This window comes from Podarcis pityusensis (genome assembly GCF_964106645.2).
Source record: "Podarcis pityusensis genome assembly, chromosome: 5".
Classification (NCBI taxonomy): domain Eukaryota; kingdom Metazoa; phylum Chordata; class Lepidosauria; order Squamata; family Lacertidae; genus Podarcis; species Podarcis pityusensis.
This window is the reverse complement of record NC_138032.1, coordinates 44,700,440-44,725,452: the sequence shown is the minus strand read 5'-3', so window position 1 is coordinate 44,725,452 and position 25,013 is coordinate 44,700,440. Positions and strand designations below refer to the sequence as shown.

At 40.8% G+C, this 25,013-nt stretch overlaps 2 protein-coding genes across 12 annotated transcripts in view; one reads left to right on the top strand and one right to left on the bottom strand.

Annotated features, from left to right (window-relative positions):
- NT5C2 (5'-nucleotidase, cytosolic II) overlaps positions 1-25,013 on the top strand; it is a 78,932-nt gene that overhangs the window by 53,311 nt on the left and 608 nt on the right. For 6 of the 11 annotated variants that reach the window (XM_081006175.1, XM_081006178.1, XM_081006184.1 and 3 more), the window contains 5 exons: positions 445-615; positions 2,004-2,055; positions 2,328-2,388; positions 3,582-3,758; positions 4,727-6,403. In XM_081006175.1, the coding sequence (XP_080862301.1) occupies positions 445-615; positions 2,004-2,055; positions 2,328-2,388; positions 3,582-3,758; positions 4,727-4,972 (707 nt within the window). In that variant the 3' untranslated portion in view covers positions 4,973-6,403. Of the gene's footprint in view, positions 1-444; positions 616-2,003; positions 2,056-2,327; positions 2,389-3,581; positions 3,759-4,726; positions 6,404-9,792; positions 10,126-25,013 lie in introns of those variants that run through there. The other 5 variants (XM_081006182.1, XM_081006181.1, XM_081006180.1 and 2 more) reach the window with 5 other exon arrangements.
- Positions 12,709-25,013, bottom strand: part of CNNM2 (cyclin and CBS domain divalent metal cation transport mediator 2) — a 127,344-nt gene continuing 115,039 nt past the window's right edge. The window contains 2 exon segments of the mRNA XM_081006156.1: positions 12,709-17,310; positions 20,738-20,919. Of these exon segments, the coding sequence (XP_080862282.1) occupies positions 17,101-17,310; positions 20,738-20,919 (392 nt within the window). The 3' untranslated portion in view covers positions 12,709-17,100.

The window sequence follows — 25,013 nt, the reverse complement described above, 5'->3', positions numbered from 1 at the left end:
TGGTACTTTTGTGTATGTGTGTGTATTTGGGATGGCATCTAAAATGCACGTCTCACATGCTACCTGATTTGTGTATTTTAGCAGCTTATCCCTTTTTTTAAAAGAAAGGAAAAAAGCAAGAGGTGATTTGATCATCACTTGCATTTTAAATAGATAGGTCTCAGACACCTGCAGCTCAAAAAATGTTCTGGCAGCACACAATATAGCAGGCTTTGCCTGAATGGAAGACCACCTGTGAACCATATATTTGTATGCTGTAGTGTATTTATTTTATACTCTGATATGTCTGAGTGTGCAAAAGCTGCATTATTTGAAAAAACCTTATATCTATCAGATTGGGAGGAGGTACATGATAATAATGGAAGTTTATGCACTGAACCCATGGTTTTTATGCTGAGAAACCTTTTCTGATTGGCCCTTCTGCCTTCCCCCTCCTCCTATTAGGCTCCTCTGATACAATCTGTGACCTTCTGGGGGCCAAGGGTAAAGACATCTTATACATAGGTGATCACATTTTTGGAGATATCCTGAAGTCTAAAAAACGCCAGGGTTGGAGGACCTTCCTAGTGATTCCAGAACTGGCACAGGAGCTTCATGTCTGGACAGACAAAAGCTGTAAGTACTGACTCTGTAGTTCAGTGGTTCCCAATTGATGGTATGCGGACCTCCCGGGGGGAGGGTCCACATAACCCACCCAGGTGGTTTGTGGCACCATTCACATAACAAAAACTACCATAGAGATATCATTTTTAAATTTTTTTTAAGTAGGGGGGTCCATGGTTTGGCTTTTGAAGAACAAGGTGTCTGTAATACTTAACTGGGAACCACTGGTCTAGTTCATTCTTCTTCACTTTTTAATTGATGTTGCTTGGCTTGACAGAGTAGCTGGAAAATCACTTGGCTTGTTTCCCATAGGTTATTTGCATTGCCTTTGTGCATCAGAGACTGGGAAAGCAGCAAGTGTCTGGATAGTTTGGTGACTTATTTGTAGATAGTTGGGTTTCTTTGCTTTGGACTGAGGCTTTTTTGGGGAGACTTACCACCACTGACTGCTGGTTTGAACAGTTTACAAACCTGTGGCTATGCTACCACTTGTCAATACGGTTGCTGACATCTGTCAGTTATTTATTTCTTTATACCCTTTTAATTAAAATGCTCAAGGCTGCCTACAAGAACTGTTAAAACAAATATTATAAAAGCAGTTGCACTGCACTAAGTGTGTAGAAGAGTGAGGTTGATATTTTCAGTTGCACTTTCCATGAATGTTTTAGGATCTACTGGAGAGCAAGAAATAGAAGCTGTAACCCTAGAGCAATTTCCCCCAGCTTCATGCCCTCCAGATGTTTTAGACTGCAACTTCTAGCAGTCTCAGCTAGCTTGGCCAATGTTCAGGGATGATGGGAGTTGTAGTCCAGCATGTGAAAGATACTCTGTTGGGGGAGCCTGTCCTAGACATTGAGAGGGCATTTGACACACTGCAAACATATTCAAAAGACTGTCTGCCGTGTTCCACTATAAGATTATAGATTCTGTTCTTTTTAGCCACATGGCTGCTCCCACCATTCACAAAGTTGAAATAAAGGGCTAGGTCTGAAACTTCTACACCATCTGAGTTGTCAGATGAGTTTTATCAAAGCATATATGGCAAAAAATGTAGGATTGTATTCTAAAGAGCTGTTTGACAGTGGAACAGACTCCCACAAGAGGTGGTGCACTCTCCTTGGAGGTTTTTAAGCAGAGATGGTCATCCATCATGTATGATCTAGTTGAGATTCTTGCATTGCGGGGTTTGGACTATATGACCTGGGGGTCCCTTCCAACTCTATAATTCTATAAATCAACAAATAATAATGCAATTTGGAAAGCAGATAGAATCCTCAGTCTGTTGCCAGATCTGTTTTCCCATATTGTAATATTGTGATAAGTAATAGTCTACGTAGTATTTGTTTCAGCTGATCCACTGCCATAATATCCTTTTACTTTGCCTTCCCTTTGCTGCTTAGGCCTTTTTGAAGAACTTCAGAGTTTAGACATCTTTCTTGCTGAGTTATACAAGTAAGTAATGGATTTTTCTCTTTAGAATATAACCCAATACTCCATCCACTAACTCATTAGAGGGAGTGCTTCCTTTTTAGTGGACAGCTGCACTCTGTCAAAGGGCTCCACATTAACTTAGAATTGGGGGTGGGGAAGAGAGTATTGTTGTGCGTATCAGTTTTGCCTGATATAATCAACTTTTCTCAATTAGTATTTGCTTTCCCACATCCACCCTCACATCTATCTTCCATGTGCTCTGTTGATATTGTTTTCTTTCCTATTTCAAACAGGCATTTGGATAGCAGCAGTAATGAGCGTCCTGACATCAGTTCCATCCAAAGACGTATTAAGGTAACTAGTAAATGGAATGCTGGGGAACGCGGGTGGCGCTGTGGTCTAAACCACTGAGCCTCTTGGGCTTGCTGATCAGAAGGTCGGCGGTTCAAATCCCCGCGACGGGGTGAACTCCCATTGCTCAGTCCTAGCTCCTGTCAACCTAGCAGTTCGAAAGCACGCAGTGCAAGTAGATAAATAGGCGGGAAGGTGAAAGGCATTTCCGTGCCCTGCTCTGGTTTCAGTGTTCCATTGCGCCAGAAGCGGCTAAGTCATGCTGGCCACATGACCCGGAAAAACTGTCTGCGACTGGACTTAACTGTCAGGGGTCATTTACCTTTACCTTTTTTAAAAAACAGAATGCTATTTTGCTCCCTTTTCCAGTGCAGCAATCTGTGCTAACTTCATTAGAGGGAGATTTGAGGGGACGGGGAGGTAAGGAGCTGGACAGGCAGTGGACCAAAAGAGGAACCTGAGAGAAGTTGGAAGAGAAAGATACAAGACGGGGAGCTGATAAAAGGAGGAGCTAATGAAGTGAGATGCTTGTTGGAAAACCTCCATAGGGCCTAATGGCTGAGTAAATCTGTACTGATAATAAATGAGGGGGGTGTTGGATAGTTGTATTAATCAAATAGACTTGAGTCAGAGAAACGTAAGATGATGAAACAGTAGGCAGAAGAAACACACTGAAGCTGCTTACATGGCAGATGCAGGTAGTAGTCTCCCAACCTATTTTAAAATGAAAAGCAGCCTTGGGGAGGTGCAGTCCTGAGCAGAGGAATTATATGGGTCATAGGGTTCATGCTGTTGGCTCAAACACAAAACCCACACCACCACTCATTCGCATACTCTCTTGCAGGTTTTTAAGGCATAAACCCCTGTATGCCTGGAGCCCTTTTGTGTTTTGTTTGCTTATCCTCCCTCCCCCCCCTTTTTTTGTCAAGTTCTATTTTTTCCCCCATCTGTCATGTTGCTAAGGAACACAAAAACTTATTCTATGGTGGAATGCTCCTGGAAGGCACTGTATATTGCTGGTGTTCTCACATTTGGGACTTCCAGTTTTTGCCTCTTTACAGTCAATGCCTCTGATTCAGAAACTTGTGTGTGCTCTAGTGTACACATGGTGCTCTTGCACCTGCAATAGTTTTTAAGTATGTAAAACTGCTCCTTCCCCGAAGTGACCAAATGTCTAATTTGCCTTCTCATTTTAGAAAGTGACTCATGACATGGACATGTGCTATGGAATGATGGGAAGCCTGTTTCGAAGCGGCTCCCGACAGACACTCTTTGCCAGCCAAGTGATGCGCTACGCAGACCTCTATGCAGCATCATTCATCAACCTTCTGTATTATCCCTTCAGTTACCTTTTCAGAGCTGCCCATGTGCTGGTGAGTTGAAATCCATGAAGCTGCAGATGAACAGTAACAACATTCAGAGAAGTACACGCACTATCCAAGTCTGAATAGAGCGAGGGACATTCTAATGTAGCTGGTAGCATTAGACTCAAAAACTTTTTAAATGGATGTGGCAGATGGCTACATTGGGAGACACTGGCTAGGGTTAAACAATTTTATAAATTTTCTGTGGGGTAACAGTATAATAAGTGGTAGAAGTCAGGCACTCACTGTACTAGCATACGCATGTGCTGTGAAAAATGTGAATTCCATACTAGGGATCATTAGGAAAGGAGCTGAAAATAAAATTGCCACTATCACAACATTATACAACTCTATGGTGCAATTGCACTTGGGTACCATGTACAGTTGTGGTTGCTTCACCTTGAAAAGAATATTGTAGAGTTGTTAAAAGTTACCAGAAAAAGTCAACCAGAAGGATCAAAGAGATAGTGCAAGTCCTAAGAGGAAAGGTTGCAGTATTTGGGCCTTTTTCGTTTCGAGAAAAGGAGAGTAAGAGGTGCCATGGTAGAAGTTTATAAAATTATGCATAGCAAGGAGAAAGTGGGTATAGAAGCATACCCCTCTCTTGTAATTCAGGGATATCCAATGGAGCTGAATGTTCTAAGATTCCTTTGTCCTGAAAATACTTTTTCACAAAATGCATAGTTAAACAGTAGCATTTGCTCCCACAATCTCACAGTGATAGCCACCAACTTGGATGGTTTTAAGAGAGGATTGACAAGTTTGTGGAGGATAAGGTGGGGCAATATATTTCTAAGTACCTGTTGTGGAAAATTGCAGGAGGGTAGCGTGCTGTTGTGGGCTTCCCATGGGCATCTAGTTGGCTACTGTGAGAACAGGATGGCTGGACTAGATGGGCCACTGGCCTAACTAAGCCAGCTCTTCTCATGTGACAATGCTAATCTTCTCTGAACAATGGTATGTATCTCTCCATGCAGATGCCACACGAGTCAACAGTAGAGCACACTCATGTGGATATCAATGAGACAGAGTCACCTATGGCCACCCGAAACCGCACATCAGTGGACTTCAAAGATTCTGACAAACGGCACCAGCTGACCCGTTCTGTGAGTGAGATTAAACCACCCAACCTCTTCCCTCAAACTCCCCAAGAAATCACACATTGCCATGATGAGGATGATGATGAAGAAGAAGAGGAGGAGGAGGAAGAGGAAGAAGAATAGAAATGAAATCTGAACACAACCTGCCAAAGCGTGGCTATAGCAGTGATTAGCAGGAACAGAATCCCACTAGTCCTGGGGTATGGGGTGGGGATGACAACAAAATTAACACTAATCAGAAACCCTTTATTCTTTACAGACTTATTCCAACTGTAAAGGATTTTGCACTGAGTGAGGGTAGGACCACATACAGATGCCTAACTGCGTTGCTTGCTCTACCTATAGAACATGGGAAGGAAGAGCTGCTTGTGGGTCCTTTGCTCCTCTTTCTTGTGCATTTCAAAACTGCCTCTAAGACATGGTTTGGAATTGGTGCAGTGAGCCTGCCATGGGTCCTGCAGCAATCACAGTAGCCCAATACCAGTTCCTCACAGCTGATACCCTTTGACCCTTTTGGGGGAAAGATGTATCCTAATATATAATACTGTATGCATGGAAATGGTGGCAATTCCAGGGTCAAATTGAACCCCATCAAGCACAAGTTTTGTTTTTGAAATGGTTTAATCCTCTAATCTCCTTCTAGTGCAGTTCTGCTTCTGCTCTTTCTGTTTGGGGCTGGTTCAAGAAAGACTATCATGCCACAAATTCTTGATCTGGCTGATAGCTAGTTCTTCTCCTGCTGAGATCCCAAAGCTTTTATCATCCCTAGTCTTGGCATGTGGTGCATGTATTATACGACCTTCAAATGGGTCCTTATGCCGTGTGCTTGTTCTACACTCTGAAATTATCTCTGCTAGTAAGAGATAATGTCATGCTGTATTTTGATTAGGTCTCAGTTAAAGATTAATACTGTATTTCTGTCTAACCCACAGTGATCAAGAGCTATACAGTTTGTGAAGAGAAAAGGTTTGTGTCACCTTTCCTAGCCTCTTCCTGTGGCTAACAATTTAGGCTCAAATTAGGAACAACAACCTGTAAGATGCAATGTTTCAGCTGGCAGCCGTTCTATTCTCTGATACAGAGTCATAGGAGATGGGGTATGTGTATATGCACAGGCCTAGAGCCTTCATGTAGAGGAAGAAGCCCCCTTCAGCAAAACATCCTTATTGCTGCCACTCTGTGTTACTGCCATTCCTAGAATGAAAATGGTTGAAGGGCTGATCCATATTGTTTGTAAATGGTTCTGAGGGCCTGGCATAGCATTCTGGCTGTAAGTGCAGGCTGTTAAGTTAAAGCACATTTTTCTCTTTCTTATTCATACAAGCAGGCAGTAAACTGTTTCCCAAGATATAGAGTTCCTTACTTCTGTGCCATTGAAGTTTGAAAGACTGAATAGAGGCCCTATTTTGAAGTATTAGAAGTTTTATTTTGAATCACTTGATTGTAATTAGTTCTATTCCATTATTAAAATACGGTGAACTGTAAATCAGCAGGAGAAGCTGGTGCTCCTGTGATGGACCTGCAAACTAAATAAATCATGAGGTTTCATAATAAGCTGTTTTAATGTCTGTCTAATACTGACGAATCTACTTCTCTTAACCCTCCCTTCATACTGCTTGCCTAACACTTGTTATAACTAGAAAAGCCTGTATGCAGCGTGGAATACAATGTGCTTTATAATCTTCTCCCAGCAATGATGGCTGGGAGGCAGACAGCAGCCTGACAGCATAGAATCTAGATATATGCATTAAATGTAGATATACTAGAGTAAGGTGATGCCATCAGAGTTGTATGGATAAGGTCCCCTGCCCAGAAAACGGGAGCAGAATTGGAGAGCATTAGTTAACTTGACAGTGGTCTAGCTGGTAACTCTATTAGTGATCTGGTGTTGAGCTGGATACATACTGGTAAAGAACAGCAAGAGCAAAATAGTGCTCTTCTCTTAATCAATACTGGAAGATATCCTGGCTATAGGCAAGAGATCAGTGTTCTCAGATGTCTACAAGTTCAGCCTTACAAATTGCACCCCCACAGCAGCCAGCCACAAGAACAAACATATGCTGTTTCATAAATGAGTAAAAGGCCTCCCTACCTGAAACCAACTTGGCCTTGGCTTTCCAAGCTAAGAAATAAGAAGACTTTTTTCCTGCTTTTATCCTTCTGTTGAAGCTAGTGAAAATGGACAGAAAAATGAGCACCGACAAGTGAGAGATAAGTGAGGAAAAGAACTGGAAAGTCAAGAAGCAAAATTAGACCATGAGAAGAGGCATTTGCATACTACATCAGAACAATACCCTAGTTCTTACATTTGTATCAGCAAAATTTTATTGTGTCAATCTTAAATTTCTAGCAGCACTTTTAGGGGAAATTTGGAAACAATCTGTAAAAGGGTTGCTGCTTTTCACAGAATTGGAGGAGACCCTGAGGGTCATTTAGTCCAACCCCATGAAGGTGCAGAAATCTCAACTAGATCATATAAGAAAGATTGCCCTCCAACCTCTGCTTAAAACCCTGCAAGGAAGCTGAGTCCACCACCTCTTGTAAGAGTCTGTTCCACTGTTGAACAGCTGTTACTGTCAAAGTTCTTCCAGATGTTTAGTCAGAATCTCCTTTCTTGTAAATTAAATCCATTGGTTAAAGTCCTAGCCTCCAGAGCAGGAGGAGAAAACAAGCTTTCTCCATGTGACAGCCCTTGAGATACTTGAAGACTGCTATCTCCTCTTAGTCTCCTCTTTACCAGGCTAAACATACCTAACTCCTTCAACTGCTTCTCATAAGGCTTTGTTTCCAGACCCTTGGTCATCTAAGTTGCCCTCTGCACACAATCCAACTTATCAACATCCTTCGTAAACTGTGGTGCCCAGAACTGGACACAGTACTCCAGGTGTGGTCTGACCAAGGCAGAATACAGTAATACTATTACTTCCCTTGATCTGAACACTGTACTTCTGTTGATGCAGCCTAGAATAGCATTAGCCATTTTTGCTGCTGCATCACAGTGTTGACACATGTTAAGCTTGTGGTCTACTCAGACCCATAGATCTTTTTCACATGTACTACCAGCAATCCAGGTGGTTGTGAGGATAAAAGGGGGAGATTATGTATGTATACCACTTCAATCTCCTTAGACAAGGAAGACAGAATACAAGTGTATTTTCAGGCTCTTGCAAAGGTGCCAAGCAAAGAGCCACACTTTCCCAAACACCTTAAGAAAATTGAATTCATTTATGACTGTGCAGAAGGAGCACTTGGAACATCGCAAAGACTGTTGACTACATTTTACTTCTTAAGCATAACATTATTTATCTGGCCTCTTTGACCATCCTTCCTTTGCCTTATTTTTAAGTGATACTAACTGCCACTGCTGCCGCCTTTAACTTAACTTTGTCAGCATACAATAATATTTGGGTCTGTGACATCAACTCCAGCTGAAACCCCTTCTGACTCCATTCTACCTCAAACATCTCCCTTCTTTGAGCTGTGCCAGAGGGCCAACACAGTGGCAATCCAAGTAAGCCTTTCGGGCAAAGTTGCCATCAGCATATTACCACCCTAGGCTACAACATGCTCAAAGAGTCTATGTATAAGACTAGTTTTATACATCTTTTGGAAACTGTTTGGTTGACTGAATATCACCAACTGTTTACTAATTTCTTAATGTGCCTTCCCAAATCCTGCTGCTATACTTGCATTCAGCGTATTAGGACCAAACTGTGGTAAGGACCCTTTACCATATATTATGGAGAACATGCTTTTTCAAGTAGTGTACAGACTATGCTTTGCTATTCTTTCAAACAAAGTAAACAGCTCTACCAGACAAGATTGTAAGCCTGAGAGCAGGGACTATCTTACTATAAACAGCAGGAGTTGGCTTTTTTTGCATGAACAGTGTGGCAAAAAATACTGTGACCCATTGGTGGGGAATCTTTTTTAGTCCGATCCAAGAGGCACATTCCTTCATAGGCAGTCTTCTCAGAGGGCTATATGCCAGCAGTGGACGGGCAACAGGTGCAATGCTTACATCCAATCATGAAGAAGTTAAGTTATGCTGCCTTCATATTTTCCCCTTCCCCCAACCCCATTTTATGATTCTGCTGTTATTTCTCAATTATCTCCCTGCATTCCCTTAGTCAGAGCACTCAGATTAGAAGAGTCAATAGATTGATGTTTTGGCAAAGGGGGGGGGGAGACACCTGAGAGTTACTCAAGAAATCACTGAGTAAGCTACAACACTCACAAAGCAGGTTTTTGGTGTGTGCAGAAGTTTTTTTGCTGTTCTCTACTTAGCTACATTCTAGCTAATTAGTAGTACGAATCTCAAAAGTTTACATCTTCCTTCCACAAACAAGCCTATTTTACAAATAGATGCCAGGCATGTTCTCCCATATACACTCCTCTACCCAAAAACAAACAAACAAAACCCATGTAAAATAAATAGAAACCATGCTAGTGTATATTTTGGATATGACACGTCAGGAACGAAACACTTGCACTGGTTATTCAAAGTTATTCAAGAAAAAATTAGTGCATATCCATCAGAATTCCTGCTCCCTACAACAGGAAAGTAAAATAGATAATCTACAAGGCCATTGCTAACAATTAATAAAGTCAAACCAAACATAAAGAACACATCCTTTCAGGGCTCCTTTACTCAAAACTGCTAATTAAAAAAAAAAAAATGTCACCAACGCACACCCCCTTGTAAATAAAAGAAAGATGAAGTATGCAGTGGGGGGACCACTTAAACATGAAAGTTAAACAAGAAAAAATCATTTATCTAAAGGAAATAAACTTCCCCAATAAAATCACAAAAATATACAAATTAATGAGGTTCAAAATAAATAGAAGAAACTGGAAATCTGCAACACCACTAAGTATTTATATACTCCAACAGGATATCAATTGGCTTATGAAATGTGTACATTTCATTTGTGCTTTTTCAGGGTTTATACAAACAGACAGTGTGGAATACTGTTGGCAGAATACTACAACTTTGGAAGAAATATGATACAATTTGACAAAGATCCCAGAAGACAAATCTATAGAAGCTTTGGAATGCAGCAATATATGGAGACAGATTGTAAGGCCTTAAAAAGGCATAGGATAAGTACTGGGAAAATTGTGCGGCATACAAATATTTACTGTAAAGGAAAGCTTGGCTTGAGACAAGATTCCAGGGTTCAGCTAATTCCCTTGGGCTGGTCTGACAGCAGAACAGAGAACTCTGTAGCCTTCCAGATAGAATATATTTTGTTCACTATTGGAGCTCTTCCGCACACTAAGCTTAAGCAGTATTTTATTGCTCTAAGAAATTAAGAGCTTCAAGTTTCAAGCCTCCAAACATCCTTCAACAGTTTGTGTAAACCTAAGTGTGTCACAGTTTATATCTTGATTTGATGGATTGTAGGTGTGTCGTCCTGTCCAAGTCAGTGAGTTACAGTGAGCAGTAAGTTCTTTAGATAGAAATATTGGATGGTATTCAAAGTAGTACTAAGGAGATTGCTTCATCAATGCAAGCAATTCTGATTGCTTGATGATCTCCCCCCAACCACATGTTGTTCGGGGGTGTGTCCTTCAACACCCCCCCAGAGCTTTTGGAGGGGAACTATTTTGTTGAATCTGTTCCAATACCACCGCTTATTAACTTGTCCAGGCAGTTAAAACAAGTGACAGTAGACTTCACCTAACTATGCACACGAGATAAACCAAATTTGCTGAGAGTCCCTTGCAAAACTATAGTCTCTCAGATTGTCATAACACACCCTACCCTCTCACTGTGAGATGTACCAAAGGAGAGAAAATGGTCAAGATTTCAGTAACAAGCTACTACTCACAGTGACACCACATCTGAGAGCATCAGTACAATCCTGTATGCAGGAGCAAAGAAACGAGAGAAAGGCGGCAAAAACTCAAGAGACAGCTGCCACCACTTCCCAGTTCATCCCAACATTTAAACAAGAATGACCCGAATTCCTGCATTCCTTATATCATTATCTTCAGGGCTTGAGGCTTTTTGCGTAAACCTAGTTCTGTAAAAATGTACTCTAGAAGATTATCTGTGCTTCAAGCACTTTGCTGAAATGCTGGTGTTAGCAGCACTGTCAAAGCAGCTACACAGGCACTTCTGCAGAAAGAATTTCAGCCTTCAGCATTGTGACAAGGTAAAGAGGACAATCATTTGAGGCATAGGTGGGAAAGGGTTAGAGGAAGACTATGTGGATGTAGAATAGCCTTGTGTACAAGCAAAATGAAATACACTTCTGGGGGACCCATTTCTTTGCAGTACAATGCCATTGGTAACTTGATTCATGCATGCATTTTAAGAAGCAACTGACTCACAAAACTACTGGCAGAAATTACAGTTGGTTAGGAGCCCAATTCAATAGCATATAATCAAGTCCATAGAAAGAAAAAACAAACAAGTCTGCAAATCACCAGGGATAGGGAACATGTGGCCTTCAAGATGTTGTTAAATGTTCATCAGCCCCAGTCACCATTGTAAATGATGGGAGTCTAACAACACCTGAATCCCATTGGTGTTGCAGACTATCCATGTGGCTGCTCATAATAAAAGACCTCAGTTGGAATAAGCCCAGGAGTGGGGAGAAGCTATATGAGGCTCATCATGTGCGCATTCCAGGAGAAGGTAAGAAGAGAACCGCAGTAGAAAAATGATAGGAGAAGGGGATGCAGTTCCGTGTGCCAGAATAAACAAACACCTATTTACCAGTTACTAAAGTTGTCCCAGTAGGATGTGGTGTTTTGAAGAACCCAGAAAGTGCTTTATCCCAGAGAGCAGGCATTCCTGAAAGCAGAGCATCAAGCAAATTGTTTTCAATCTTTGAAGCTCATTTTATCACAGCAGACCAAGGCACAGAGCAAACTATTTCACAGTGTTGTGAGTATCCTGCCAATTGGACATCAGAGCTAACAGAATAAAGCAATTATTATAGTCAAGTGCAACCACTCAGACGAGCTACTGTTCCTGTGCTCTTCAGTTCAATCAAGCCATGCCTGACACCAGAGAACTCTTCAGATAAAAAACAAACAAATCTTCATATGTTGACTGAGAATGTGAGGGAAATGCGATCATGTCCTCAAATCTTGATGTGCCGGCTAGCTACGCCCCACTGGCACCCACATACAAGCATTAGACGGAAAGGATTCTAGACATCTATAGTTTTAGGTGTATAATTCTCTTCTGAACAAATGTTCCAGGGGATAAATCAAAATACCCAGTCATGAGGAAGACTGCATATATATGGACAGCTTTCAGATTAATGCTGTATACATGACCATTGCAGGGTGTGGCCATTAAGTGAATTGGAATTAGGTTTATTTTGTCTGCACAACCCTCAGGTAACTAGCATATGGCATAACAATGCTAAATGCCCATGGAGTATTATCTGCAAGTCACCACCTCTGTGTCTTATTTCACACAAGAGCCACTGTGTGACAACTACTTGAAATTACATGGCATGTTGTTTCAAGCCCTCCAGGTTCAGTGGTGTACTATGTAGTTAATTATAACCTACAGCAGTGTTTTATAGCAGCATGCAGACAAACCATGTGGTCAGTGCACAAATGCAGCTCACCACATGGCAGGCACAAGTTTAGAGCATTTTCCATGCAGGAGGTCTTGTATGTGAGGTGGCACCCAATCGTACCTCAGCACATTCTCCAGTGCAATGACAGCAAAAGCAGAACACTTAATGCTCAGAGATCACATGGAGCCAAAGTTACTAAAGTAGAGCAAAACCGTTGTCTAGGTGACATTCGGGCAGACCCAATGACAATACATTTGTTTCCCTGGATTCCCCAATAAAGGTTCTGTCAACTTGCAATAGCCAAGTCCTGACTGAATGACATAGTCAAGATCTTTATTGCATGGAAGTGAAGAGCTCATCAGGTACATTATCACACATTTCCTGCCAATTAAAATATCAAGAGCTCCCTCTAGTGTTAGGCTGTGGCAAAGATTGGTGAGGGCATGGGAGAGGATGGGAAACAGGTAAACTCTTGCCACTTTCTCCATTCACCTGAAAGGGTCAAATAACTATATTTTTATCTGGATGCAATTCATAGATACCTAGGCATGAAGGTGCATTTAAAAAGAAAACTAGATAGGAAAAACAGGAAACATTAATGAATAATGTCAAACCCATTAAGAACCACTAACCACGTTGCACGTTACTTACCAGGAATTAACAGCTTCTCAGTGCATGGTCCTGAATCACTCGCATTTGTCTCCAACCTCCCTGGTGCCGGGAGCAACAAACCATGAGCCTTGATTTATTGTGACGTGCAAATGTTGGCTTACTTTCATGGTTTATTTGCTTGGCAGAAATCAAACCTCAAGTGCTAGTTCACATGTCCAAGGCTTCTGGTTATTGCTCCTGAGTGGGGTGCAGCAAAATGGGAGCGATTCAGCAGCAATCACCAGCACATTGCTTGTTCTTGGTGGGGCATAAAACATGGCTTCCTATGACATGTAACGGAGCCCATTCGTGCAAAGACACGTTTTGCATACTCAGGGTACCCAGCACTTCAATTCTGCACTACAAGCTCCTTCCCCAAATCATGACCTGTGCCACTTGGGACACTTCTCCAGTAATCCTCAGGATTACCTTTGGGACTTGGGAAAACAAATCTGTGAAGTGAATTGTACATTTTACTACTTCCATCTTCATTTGTTCAGCCTGAGCTCCAGCCATACTTTTTGATTAGTGCTTACCTATTCTAATGGGTCTGAGCTTTTTGGCTGGGCAGTTAAATAGCAGGTGGAAGAGTTCTCTGCAAATCCTAGGCCTCCTTGAGATAGCGAGCTTGGAAAAGGAGGAGGAGGTGCTACCTCCCTTGCTCCATCAGTGTACATGCTGTCTGGGCCAATGACACAACTCTTGTATTTGAAGACATAACAGTTATCAAGAACAAATTCTCTCTTTAGTAAGGCTTGGCAACACACAGGTACAAGGTCTCCAATTCACAACAAAGAGTACAAAATTAATTCAGACATTTAAAATATTGTCAAAAACCTCACCTCAAAATAAATTTTGTGTAAAAGCTGCATCTAATTTCACATTAGAACATGAAGATTGAATGGCTGCTACCAGCTACTAAATTGCTGACTACACTTGACAAAAGAAACAGAAACAGTGAAAGCAGGGTTCTTTCCAAGGTCACTTTCTCAAGTAATGCAAATAACATATTCCCCCACAAATGTACCTGTAAAAGCCAGTGAAACAGTTGTTCTAAAATATAACATGAGAAGCACAATTTTTAAATAAGATAAATAATATTTCTAGAGCCATGAAGAAGATCACCTGCCAGAAAGCAGAGGACAACTGCTATGTAGATGTTGACACCAAGGAACAGAGTTTCATAATGCTGTACAAATTAAGAGGCATATTTGAACTGAGAACAACTTCCTATGCCTTGACATGGGCTGGTGACCTTTAATTCACATGGCCTGGCCCTCATTTTTTTCTGTACTACAAAATGTTCAGGGAGAGATGTTGCCCTCCAACTTCTAGGCCGGGGTGCGGAACTTGGGGGTCTCCAGATGTTACTGGACTACAGCTCCTATTATCCCTGACCATTGAGCTTTCTGACTGAGGCTGATGGGGAAGTCTCCCCCACCCAAACAACATCTGGATGACCATGGGTTTTCTACCCCTGGGCTAGGCTATGGAAGATTGCCTTTACCCTGCAAGCTTTGTATGGTTTATATTAGGCCTAATTAATAATAATTACATGAATTTAAGATAAGCACTGAACCCTTTTAAGAAAACTAGTAAAGCCAATCATGATAAGCCAGGAAAATTAATTTGGGTCAGCACCAATGTGGTTGTAGAATCCAACATGTGTTATAGGGAATAAAACATTTTGCAAGACAAAGAGCTGCTGCTTGAAATGCAGAAACGAGCAATTGAGTATCCCATTCTTGATCAAGAACATTCTCCACTTCCCATCTGTTGAAGTGTGCTGGCTATAATGACATCATTTCATTCAAAAATTTGAGTTTATCTTTGTTCTACTGCTTTGGCAGGAAGCATAACACTTTGTGGGTTCTTTGTCTCAGAGGCCTGTCTGCCTTCCTTAAAGCTGGCTGTAAAGAGCAGCATGAATAAAACAACTACTTTTAAAAAGATGTATGCTAATAAATTAAAAGGTCCAAATTTTCTAATTATACTGAATGTCATAACTGGAGATGCCTCTTCACTTAGGCTCTTCATAAAGAACTGATAGGCTTAATGGGGATTTGGGGTGGGGTGGGGTAAACTAAATTTCCTCCTTACCATTCCTCTTTTTATGAGCAACCGTGGAACAAAGCAAGTATTCGCCTTACGCAGACTAAATTGCTGAATAAGAAACTTTCCCAAAAATAAAATGAAATATTTGTCTCCGTAAACTCATCCAGGAAGGTATTGGAGGGGTAAAGGGGGGGAGGGGAGCATACCTCTCCCCAGAGCATTTCCATAAGGGGAATTCCATAAGTGGGGAATTCACATTAAGCTCATCCCAGCATGCACAAAACTACTTCTGCGTCACAGAATCGGAGGCATCCCTATCGCCCAGGATTCTGGCAAAGCAGAAATAATGGGGGTGGAGCAGAAGAAGGGGGGAAATCGAGTAACGGAGTCTGGAAGTTAGCTCAGAGACTGTTGTGCAGAACAGGCCCATTCAGCAACCAATTAATATTGTTTTCACAGTCATATTTCTTATAAGCAAGAAGAACAGACAAAAGGCAACCCAGAGTCACAATGATGTCAAGGCAGGTTGTTCAAATTCAGAGAACCCCTAAAGGAACAGTCCTCCAAATACTCCCACAGTAAATATCAGCGTCCTGAGGTGTGGGAGCTGAGAATGTCCTGAAGGCATTCCTGGTCCATCTTCCATGCCCAAACAGCTGTCCCATAGAGCTTATTTAAAACAGTAGGTTAAAAGGGTGGCTCCTAAAAGGGAGAACCAGTAGAAGAATAGGAAAGCTTTCAGATGTGCCTCTCCAATACCTTCACTGAAACAGACACCATCATGGCCACACATACCATCAAATATAGGTTGATTTTATACGGAAAAGCTTTTGTTATAGGGAATAAAACATTTTGCCAAACCTAAAACAGGACAGCATTCATAGTGAAGTGCATCTTGCAGGAAGCAAAACTTTGGGACGATTTACTTTGGCTCTCAAGCATAGCAGCGTAACAGCAGCATCACATAAAAGGTTTGAAGTCACTGGTGGACTAACATCTCTTACATTCTATCCTGCTTATATTATGTCATCTCAAAGTAAGGAGCACATTGACTATGATGGCGCCCCATACTCTGAAAACATAAACAAGTTAAAGTACATACTCGGCTCAGGGGAGGTGGTAGGGATTGCTATCATTACTCCCCCATAATAAATAAAAACTCTATGTAATTCTCCGGGGGAAATTATTACCTCTGAAAAATCAATCATCTTCATATGGCACACACATCATTTTCTGACATTTATGAACTCTAAAACATGGCCTTTGGGGGAAAAAAAATTTACATTCACAACCCCAAAATACCTCCTTCCTTAAAGGTTAGACAAGAGAGAATACCACCTTTTCCCCAGTCTCCCAACTGAGATATGCCAGAAATTCTTTAAGTTTCATTCATTCTTTGTTCTTTAGAAAACAAATACATTCTAGTACCAGTCTCTCATTTCAACAAGGGGAAAACAGAACAATATGGGGAAAATGGGAGCACTGGAGCAAATTCAAGAAAAATACAAAAGAACTTAACTGGGAAGGTCCTGCAACACTTAAAACTGCAAAATACTTCTTTTTTAAAAACAAAACAAAAACCATGATCTCTCTTTTGAAAAAATAAAACGCAGCTTTAGGTTTAAACTGTTGCATACATTAGAAGGATCATCAATACAGCTGGAAAAATAAACGTGATTCTACTCCACTAGGAAGAATTTTGCCATTCACCCCAGAAGGGTGGCTCACCGTTCCCAAGTTTTGCTTCGGTGTTGGTTGCTTTTCCCTCTTTGCATCCACCTCTCACTCTGAGCTCCTTGTTCTTGCTTCTTTTTCTGCCCTCAGGATCAGCATAAAGTCTTTGGTCTCAGAGCATTGGATGCAGCACAGCTTAGTAAGCACATACTAATGGTGTTTGCAGTCAGGTAGAAGGCAAGGGGAAGGAATGAGGCCTGGTCCTGATGAAGATAAGGATTGGGATGGAGGGCAGAGGAAGAGGAAGATGCTATGTGTCAGCTCCTAGATGGCGCCTTCACTGTGCATACTGTGGTTGGACTTGTTGTGAGTTACACAGTTCTGTTCGTTCAGAAGATTTGCCGTCTCATCCGGCAAACCATCATGCAGTTCTGTAAGAGTCAGTTCTATTTTAGTGGTTTCACTGTCCGAGGACTGAGGTGTTTTATCCATCCGGGATGCCATTAGGGCATTTTGGTACTGCTGCCTTGAGATCTATGCCAAGCACATGAAAGATACAAAGTCCATAATTAAATTAATATTTGTTGATACAGAGAACAACTGTATCTACTGTAATGTACAGTAATATCTACTGTAATGTTTTCATACATCTCAGCCCAACCCGACTTGTCCTTGTTACTTCAAAATCAAGTGTAGCAACAGTAAATTGTTTCATAATGCATAAGAACAGTAAAGATATGTTTGACAGGATGCATTTTCTAAAAGGCTCCAAGTAATCCAATCCCCCTAGTTCATAGTGCTTACTATGCAGTTTTTAAGAGACTCGTCTTCATTTTAGCCAGGGTCTTCAGCAAGTGGCACAGAAGTATTCGGAAACCAGAAGTGAGCAATAATTCTCATATAAACAGAGCTCAAAGTTTATCACTCTAAATTAAATCAATGAGTTGCATCTGAATCTTTACACTATACGACAAATTACCACCTGAAATGACCTCATTTACAATTTACAAAAATGCCCATTTCACACATAATGCTCAGCCTAACAAAAATTGAGTAAAAGTTGTGGCTATTTAACTCCTCACCTGGTCCTGCTGCTGTTGCCAGGAGGCTTGTCTCATTCCAGACAAAACATGAGCTGTAAGCAAGATTTGTGGCTTGTTTGAAGGAGACAAGCCATGAGCATGGGATCAGACATAGTACTAAACCAAACCAAGTCTTAGCTCTGGTTGGCATGGCAGCAGAAGGACCAGGACAAGAGCAAAGTGGACACAAATTTTAATGTGAGTTACCCAGACAGTTGTGCGGTCACACTTAGCCCTGGTGCATACATAACACTAAGGCAAACCATGGTTAAGTGCAAGGAAAACAACAAGTTCTTATTAACTTATTGAATTTGGATGCTGGGGATGGCAAGGTAAAGACAGCAAGGAGATTCTTTATCTTATCAATTTCTTGAGTAATACGATTTTTAAAAACTGGTGAATTTGGTCAATTTAGTATATACTGTGGACAGCAGCCTTTAAAAAGGCGAATAACCATTCTAGAGATATTTTCTGCTATTATTGTTATTACAGTGGTACCTCGAGTTACATACGATTCAGGTTACAGACTCCGCTAACCCAGCAATAGTACCTCGGGTTAAGAATTTTGCTTCAGGATGAGAACAGAAATCATGCTCCCACGGCACGGTGGCAGCAGGAGGCCCCATTAGCTAAAGTGGTGCTTCAGGTTAAGCACAGTTTCAGGTTAAGAACGGACCTCCGGAACAAATTAAGTTCTTAACCAGAGGTACCACTGTATTAAGTTATTATTATTATTATTAAGCTATTATTATTATTATGTAATAGTGGCTAGGGAAACCCAGGCAGATGGGCAGGGTATAAATAATAAATTAGTAGTGTAGTAGTAGTAGTAGTGGTAGACACATTTCATGTTCCTTTGCACGGATGTGGTCTGCAAAATTCTACCGTATTTACTCAAGTCTAATGTGCCATCGAATCTAATGCACACCTCAATTTTCAAAACCTTGAAACCAAAAAAAGTACTTGCTGGCGAATGTAAATGTGCCATCAAATCTAATGTACACCTTAATTTTTGCAACATAACTTGGCCAAAAAAGGTGAGCATTGGATTCGAGTAAATACGGTAGTTGCCGAGAATAGATTCCTTGGGGAGTTTTCATTAAACAAATGCATACAAGCAATCTAAGTTATACTGCAGTACAAAAACACCTATTTATGGAACCCCCTTTTTCAGTGGCCCCTCCCCCCACCCCATTGTGGAATGTTCTCTTGAGGAAAGTTTGCTTAGTGCCAATGTTGTCAGTTTTTCAGCAAAGGCATTTGGTCCTTGAGGTGGTTTGGTTTATTCACTATTATAGTTTTGGTAGTTGGGTGGGGAAGGATATTATCCTTGTTATTTTATTACTGAGAATGAACACTATTAGTATTTTTTCATGATTTGATATTTGTTGCATTTTTGTATTTTACCTATTTTCTTAGTTGCTTTGAGACATTTTTGTTGCAAAGAGCAACAAATTGAATAAATACATGCAGGTTCTGCACAATGTATTCCCAGGAAATCATTAGGAGAGTGTTTGCATAATGAGCTGATGATGTCCATTATTTCCTATGGGAACATTTCTATACTGTGATCCCTCTCCTCCTCCTGCCATAAAATGGCTGCAACCAAACAGCAAAAGAGAGACAAAGGAAAAACTTATTTGTCCAATCTCTCCTGCTGTCTGATTTGTCCCTTCCCTCCCTGTGATTTCCCTCTACACTCCTACTCCCTATTATTTGTCCAAAAATGGCTGCTGCTGACCAGCAAAGCACAAACAAGGGAAAATGGGCAAACTGATTGTTAAGATATCTGAATCTGCACTGTGTATAGTGAGGTTTGGGTAGAAATCTTTGTGTTCAGATTAAGTGATTTTTTTGCTGAATGAGCGAGCAGATAGTGGGACCTGCGTCTACACATTGTTGAACCTTTTTGAGAGAGGGCCACAATCCATAAATACTAGATACTGAGATGAATACAGAGTTTCTCTTTTACTTGGGAGATAAGAACAAGCTGGAGCAGCACAATATCCAAGAATCTATGTATTTGAAAGAGCCTTAAGTTTCATTTGCTCCATTAGCATGTTCCGGAGAAATGAGAAGTGAACAGATGTCCTTATTCATTTGTGTAATATTCCCTAGGCTATGCAGCACTACCTCTCTCAACTTTAATATGCATGTTTGTTGGCTTCCATCTGTCTCGAGCGATAATGGAGTGGGGGCCTCTGGGGATGGTCAAACTGCTGGATTAGCAGCACCAGAGTGATCTCCTGGGGGGCCTGGGCAGTGTGTGTGGAGGTCCTGGGCTTCCTAGATGACAAGACCCCCTCTCGTGAAGGCAAACTAACTGATGCTCCATCTCATAATATGAATGGGACATGCATTTAGATGGGTGCCATTAGAACATACAAAATTGAAGGCTATCAATTCATTCAAGATCTCAAATTCATAACTGCCCAAAGTCAATTAACAATGTATTGTATAATTTAAAAGCACATCAGAAGCCCAAAAAATCAACAGCTGCTGAACTTTAGAATGGAAATACATATTAAGAAGCATAAATATTAATTCCCAATTGTGTGATGAATGTGGGCAGGGAGCATGTGACTGCTGACCCTTCTTTATAACAGCATCCACACGTCATTCATGAGCAAATACAGTTGAGGAATATGCCTTGGGTGGGGTGCAGAATAGATCCTCCCTGGGAGAGGTGGAATAATATGGTACCTCACAATGAAGAAAAAAAAGAAGAGTTTCAGCAGTCCAAAACAGCTCCTTCCAAATTCTGAATGCTTTATCAAAGTAGCATTAGGACCAGTTGCCAACTATTGGCTATGGGCAGCCAACCAACCAAAAATATATTTTGCTGGTAGAAGATAGCTACCCATTCCCCTTTTTCCTACCTTGACATATTGAATGTCTGAGATAGCTCTCACTGAGTAGTCTGGAACATAAACTTGAAGAAATGAGTTCAACTGGTTGTTGCTATTTCCTATCGTTGGTGTCACCGCATCAATGCGATCCCCTCTGTTAAGAGAGTCTGAATGATTCAAGCCACAAGGACGAGGTGGTGACTTGTTTTCAGCTGGGGAAAAAGGAAAAGAAAAGATGCTTCAGAAAAAATCATATATTAAGAGACTCACATCTGTTCATGCAGATCCATGTTAAATTTTCCTATTGAAACAGCTTTTTGCTAGAGCTATAATACTACAGTGTACACTTTCAAACAGATCTCACTACTAAAATCCCAACTCTGAGGTTTCTTATCTTCATCTGTCTAGCTTCAGACCCATTACAGGTGACTTTGTATATAAAGGCCAATTGAGACATAGCAATTCTGTTCTGGTACCTATAATACGCGGGTGGCGCTGTGGGTTAAACCACCAAGCCTCTTGGGCTTGCTGATCAGAAGGTCGGCGGTTCGAATCCCTGCCACGGGGTGAGCCCCCGTTGCTCAGTCCCAGCTCCTGCCAACCTAGCAGTTCGAAAGCATGTCTAAATGCAAGTAGATAAATAGGTACCACTCCGGCGGGAAGGTAAACGGCGTTTCCATGCACTGCTCTGGTTCGCCAGAAGTAGCTTAGTCATGCTGGCCACATGACCGGAAGCTGTATGCCGGCTCCCCCGGCCAATAAAGCGAGATGAGCGCCGCAACCCCAGAGTCGGTCACGATTGGACCTAATGGTCAGGGGTTCCTTTACCTTTACCTTTACCTATAATAAGTAGCATATCCTGATTTACAATCAAGAATCAAAGAGATTGTGGCAATAGGGCCAAAGACCAAGAAGTCAATTTAAGAGGATAATATTAAAGTCTGACCAGATAAAAAAATAGTTTTCACTTTACGAGAGTCTAAGAAAAGTGCAGCTTTCATTTCAATTCAATTATAGCCAGTTGCAAATTAATAGCATACTACAAAATACTCATAACACATTGTATTTAATACCACTTCTCAAACCTTTCTCTTTAGCCAATTATGACCATTCCCTGACATTTCCCATCTTACGTTTTGAAAATACATGAAGGAAGGTGTTTAGTAAATAGGCACAGTTACACATTTTTGTACAGTGGAATAGATCTGAAGCTTTGCAGATGCCAATTTCTTCTGCTATGTTCAAACATCTTAAACATCTGAATATTCCCATGTTACAACATACCTGTGGAAATGTTAACTATTTCCCTATGCACATTTTAAGAATATGATATCAGAAGTGTAACACTGAACAGTTTCTACAAACTTATATGCTCACACAAAGATGATTTCAAGGCACCATTGTGCAATATTGTGAACAGGCAGCAAACAAGGTGGTGGTGGGTATACCAGGAATTTTTTAACACACAAACAGAGCACAGTACGAAAGACTGCTATTGTGCTGGCCATGCAGCAAGACTGCTTTATTTAAGAACGAGGAGTCCGAGTTGTAATGTTTCTGGGCCCAACAGAAGGCACCAACAATATTTATGAAAGAAGCCAAAACTAGAAACAACCAATTCAGATGTTCAAAATACTGAGCATCACTGAGCTATCAAGCAAAAGCTCCTCTTGTAACCTTTTCCTCACTAAGGTCCTATCTAGCCTGTGCATTACAGTATCAATCAGAACAATTGTGTTTATTTGCAGAATAGCCAGTTCATGTAACAATGCAAATAAACAAGTGGCTGCAGCAAGGAATGCATATATGATAAAAGGAGGTGAAGACGGCAAGGAGAAATATCCAGGCTCTATCACATTTATGCCACAACAGCTCAGTGTCTAAAAATACCATTATATGGGGATCCTTCATTTCCTTACAACAGCATGCAATAATACAAATTAAGTACATTTATTTCTGCCACCAATAATATAGACAATTTCCTTCTCCCACTTTGATACCCTATGCTGATCAGATAAATGTTAATTAATGGAAACAATTCAAGCTGATCATGGGGTATTTAATTCAGATAATGGGCCTTCTAAACCTACTTGGTTTCACTTGCATTGAATGAACATGGTTTCCTGAAAAATAACAGCTGGTCCACAAATCTAGGTACTGGCACCCAAAAGCAAGGGCTGATTAGAAGTAATTTAGAGCAGGGGTTGCCAAACAGTGATCTGAGGACCACCAGTGATCCACAAGCTACATTCAGGTGGTTCACAGTGGTGTGTCTGATAAAATACAATTAAAAACCATAAGGTGTCTGGTGCAGCACATATCAATTGCTACAATAGGCAGAAAAGTTATTCAGTGGCCTGCCAAGACAATAAGCAATTTTCAAGTAGTCAGTGAGAAAAATAAGTTTGGGAACCACTAGCTTGAGCACCTTCAACTTTTTCAGCACTGAGGTCAATACTTACTTTACTTCATGACTGCCTGCCTCAAACATGCTTTATGTTTAAGCATGCTAATCTACTAAAAGACAGCAAGACTTGAAAAGCTAATACGTTGCAGTTGAAAATGTGCTTAATTTTAATTTCAAGGCAGTATACTAAACACAGGTGTGGGGGTACTAAATCCTCAAATGACTGCAAGACAAACAGCAGGCAATTAAAACCTGTAGTGAGAATCTCCTTGTAGTTTGTAAAGCAAAAAATCAGGAGGTAAGAAGACAGGAAGTATATTTGAAAAATAAGCAAAACAAGCACACATTTTTCCTCCTGCTGATTAATTACAAAAAGAAAATTGTCAATATTGGGGGAAATGGGTTCCTCCAGAGAATAAACTATACAGAAGCTTTAACTGCACTATCAAGGCAGAGCACATGGTTTTAAGAGAATTCTAACTGCAAATTATCTCGAGTCAAATACATCTAACAAATATATAATTCAAAATATTCACTTTCTTAATTGTTATCCCTGACAGATGTTATATAAATATCATCTTTTTATTAAAAAAAAAACCCCAATACCTCAATGTCCCTGTACACAAATCTAAGGATACATAGCAATGAGAATTTTACTTACAAACATTGTGCAATTTAAATCTGTTCTGCTGTAACTTAAACTCATTGATTTCTTTATCCTTCACTCAGTCCTGGTTACAGTTGTACTTCTCCCCCTTCTTCATGACTATGTTTTAGCTATTGGGCAATTGCTATCACCTGTGTAGCTTTCTAAGCAACACACCCATCTCCCATTAGAAGCATGACACACAGAATGAATACAGAGTTACTGTAGAATGGGGGGGGGGGGGAATCTAAAACAAATGACAATATTGTAAATATAAAAATCAGTTGTTTTCAAATCTAAGGTTGATGCCTAGTGTCAAATTTGAGGGAGCTTTGAGCAAACTGTCCTCTACCCCTGAGTGTCTTCCACACCAAGGAAAAGAAAGATAGTAGCTGGAGCTGCCAATATTTCACTTGCTGCTTCTCTGTCCTTGCTGCTGCCTACGCCTGCACCTTACCCTGACCCCCAATCATATTTACCAGACCAGGCAATGCATGCCTCTGGCAGATCAGCTTCTGGGGTAGTAAAAATGGCAGTCGCTGCTGCAGCATCTATAGGCCCCAGCATTTGTCTCAGCATTCAGAGTGGTGCTGCTGGGTCTGCTACAATGTCTCTATCTTGTTCTTAGCCAACAATTAAAGTTTTAAAGGTGAAAGAATTTGAATGAAAATTCTTCATCTACATATTATTAAATAACAATAAGCATGAAGTTGTATCCCAAAGGTTACAAAGGTTGAGCAAGAGGAAAGAAGATCAAGCAACCAATTTCCCCCTTGGTCTTCTCCCCCTCTACAGCCCCCTGGACCCCCTAAAACCCACCTCAGAGGGCAACTGTTTCTATTGAAAAATATTGTTTTAGGTGATGTGAAAGAAAACTGCTGAAAATTCCCCTCAGCCAGACATAGTATTGAAGAAACAAAGCCAGCGCTTTGCTGCTCATGTTCAAACCGCTGACCTTAGCACAAAGATGGCATAAAAAGTGGCATATGGGCAGGACTATAACATTTAGACAGATTAAATGAATTAACAATATTTAATTAAAAGGTGTCATTAATTGAGCAAGTTATTTTTTTAAAAAAAAGACTGTTGAACATATTTACTAGAAGAACTTACAAAATCTATAGGTAGAAGGCACAATCTTAAAAAAACAACCTATTCCCCCTTTTCCTCACACATCAGGAAATGTCACTTCCAAGATGGTGCCTGCTATAACATAGAATCATAGAATTGTCCCATATGGGGATCAAACCTGC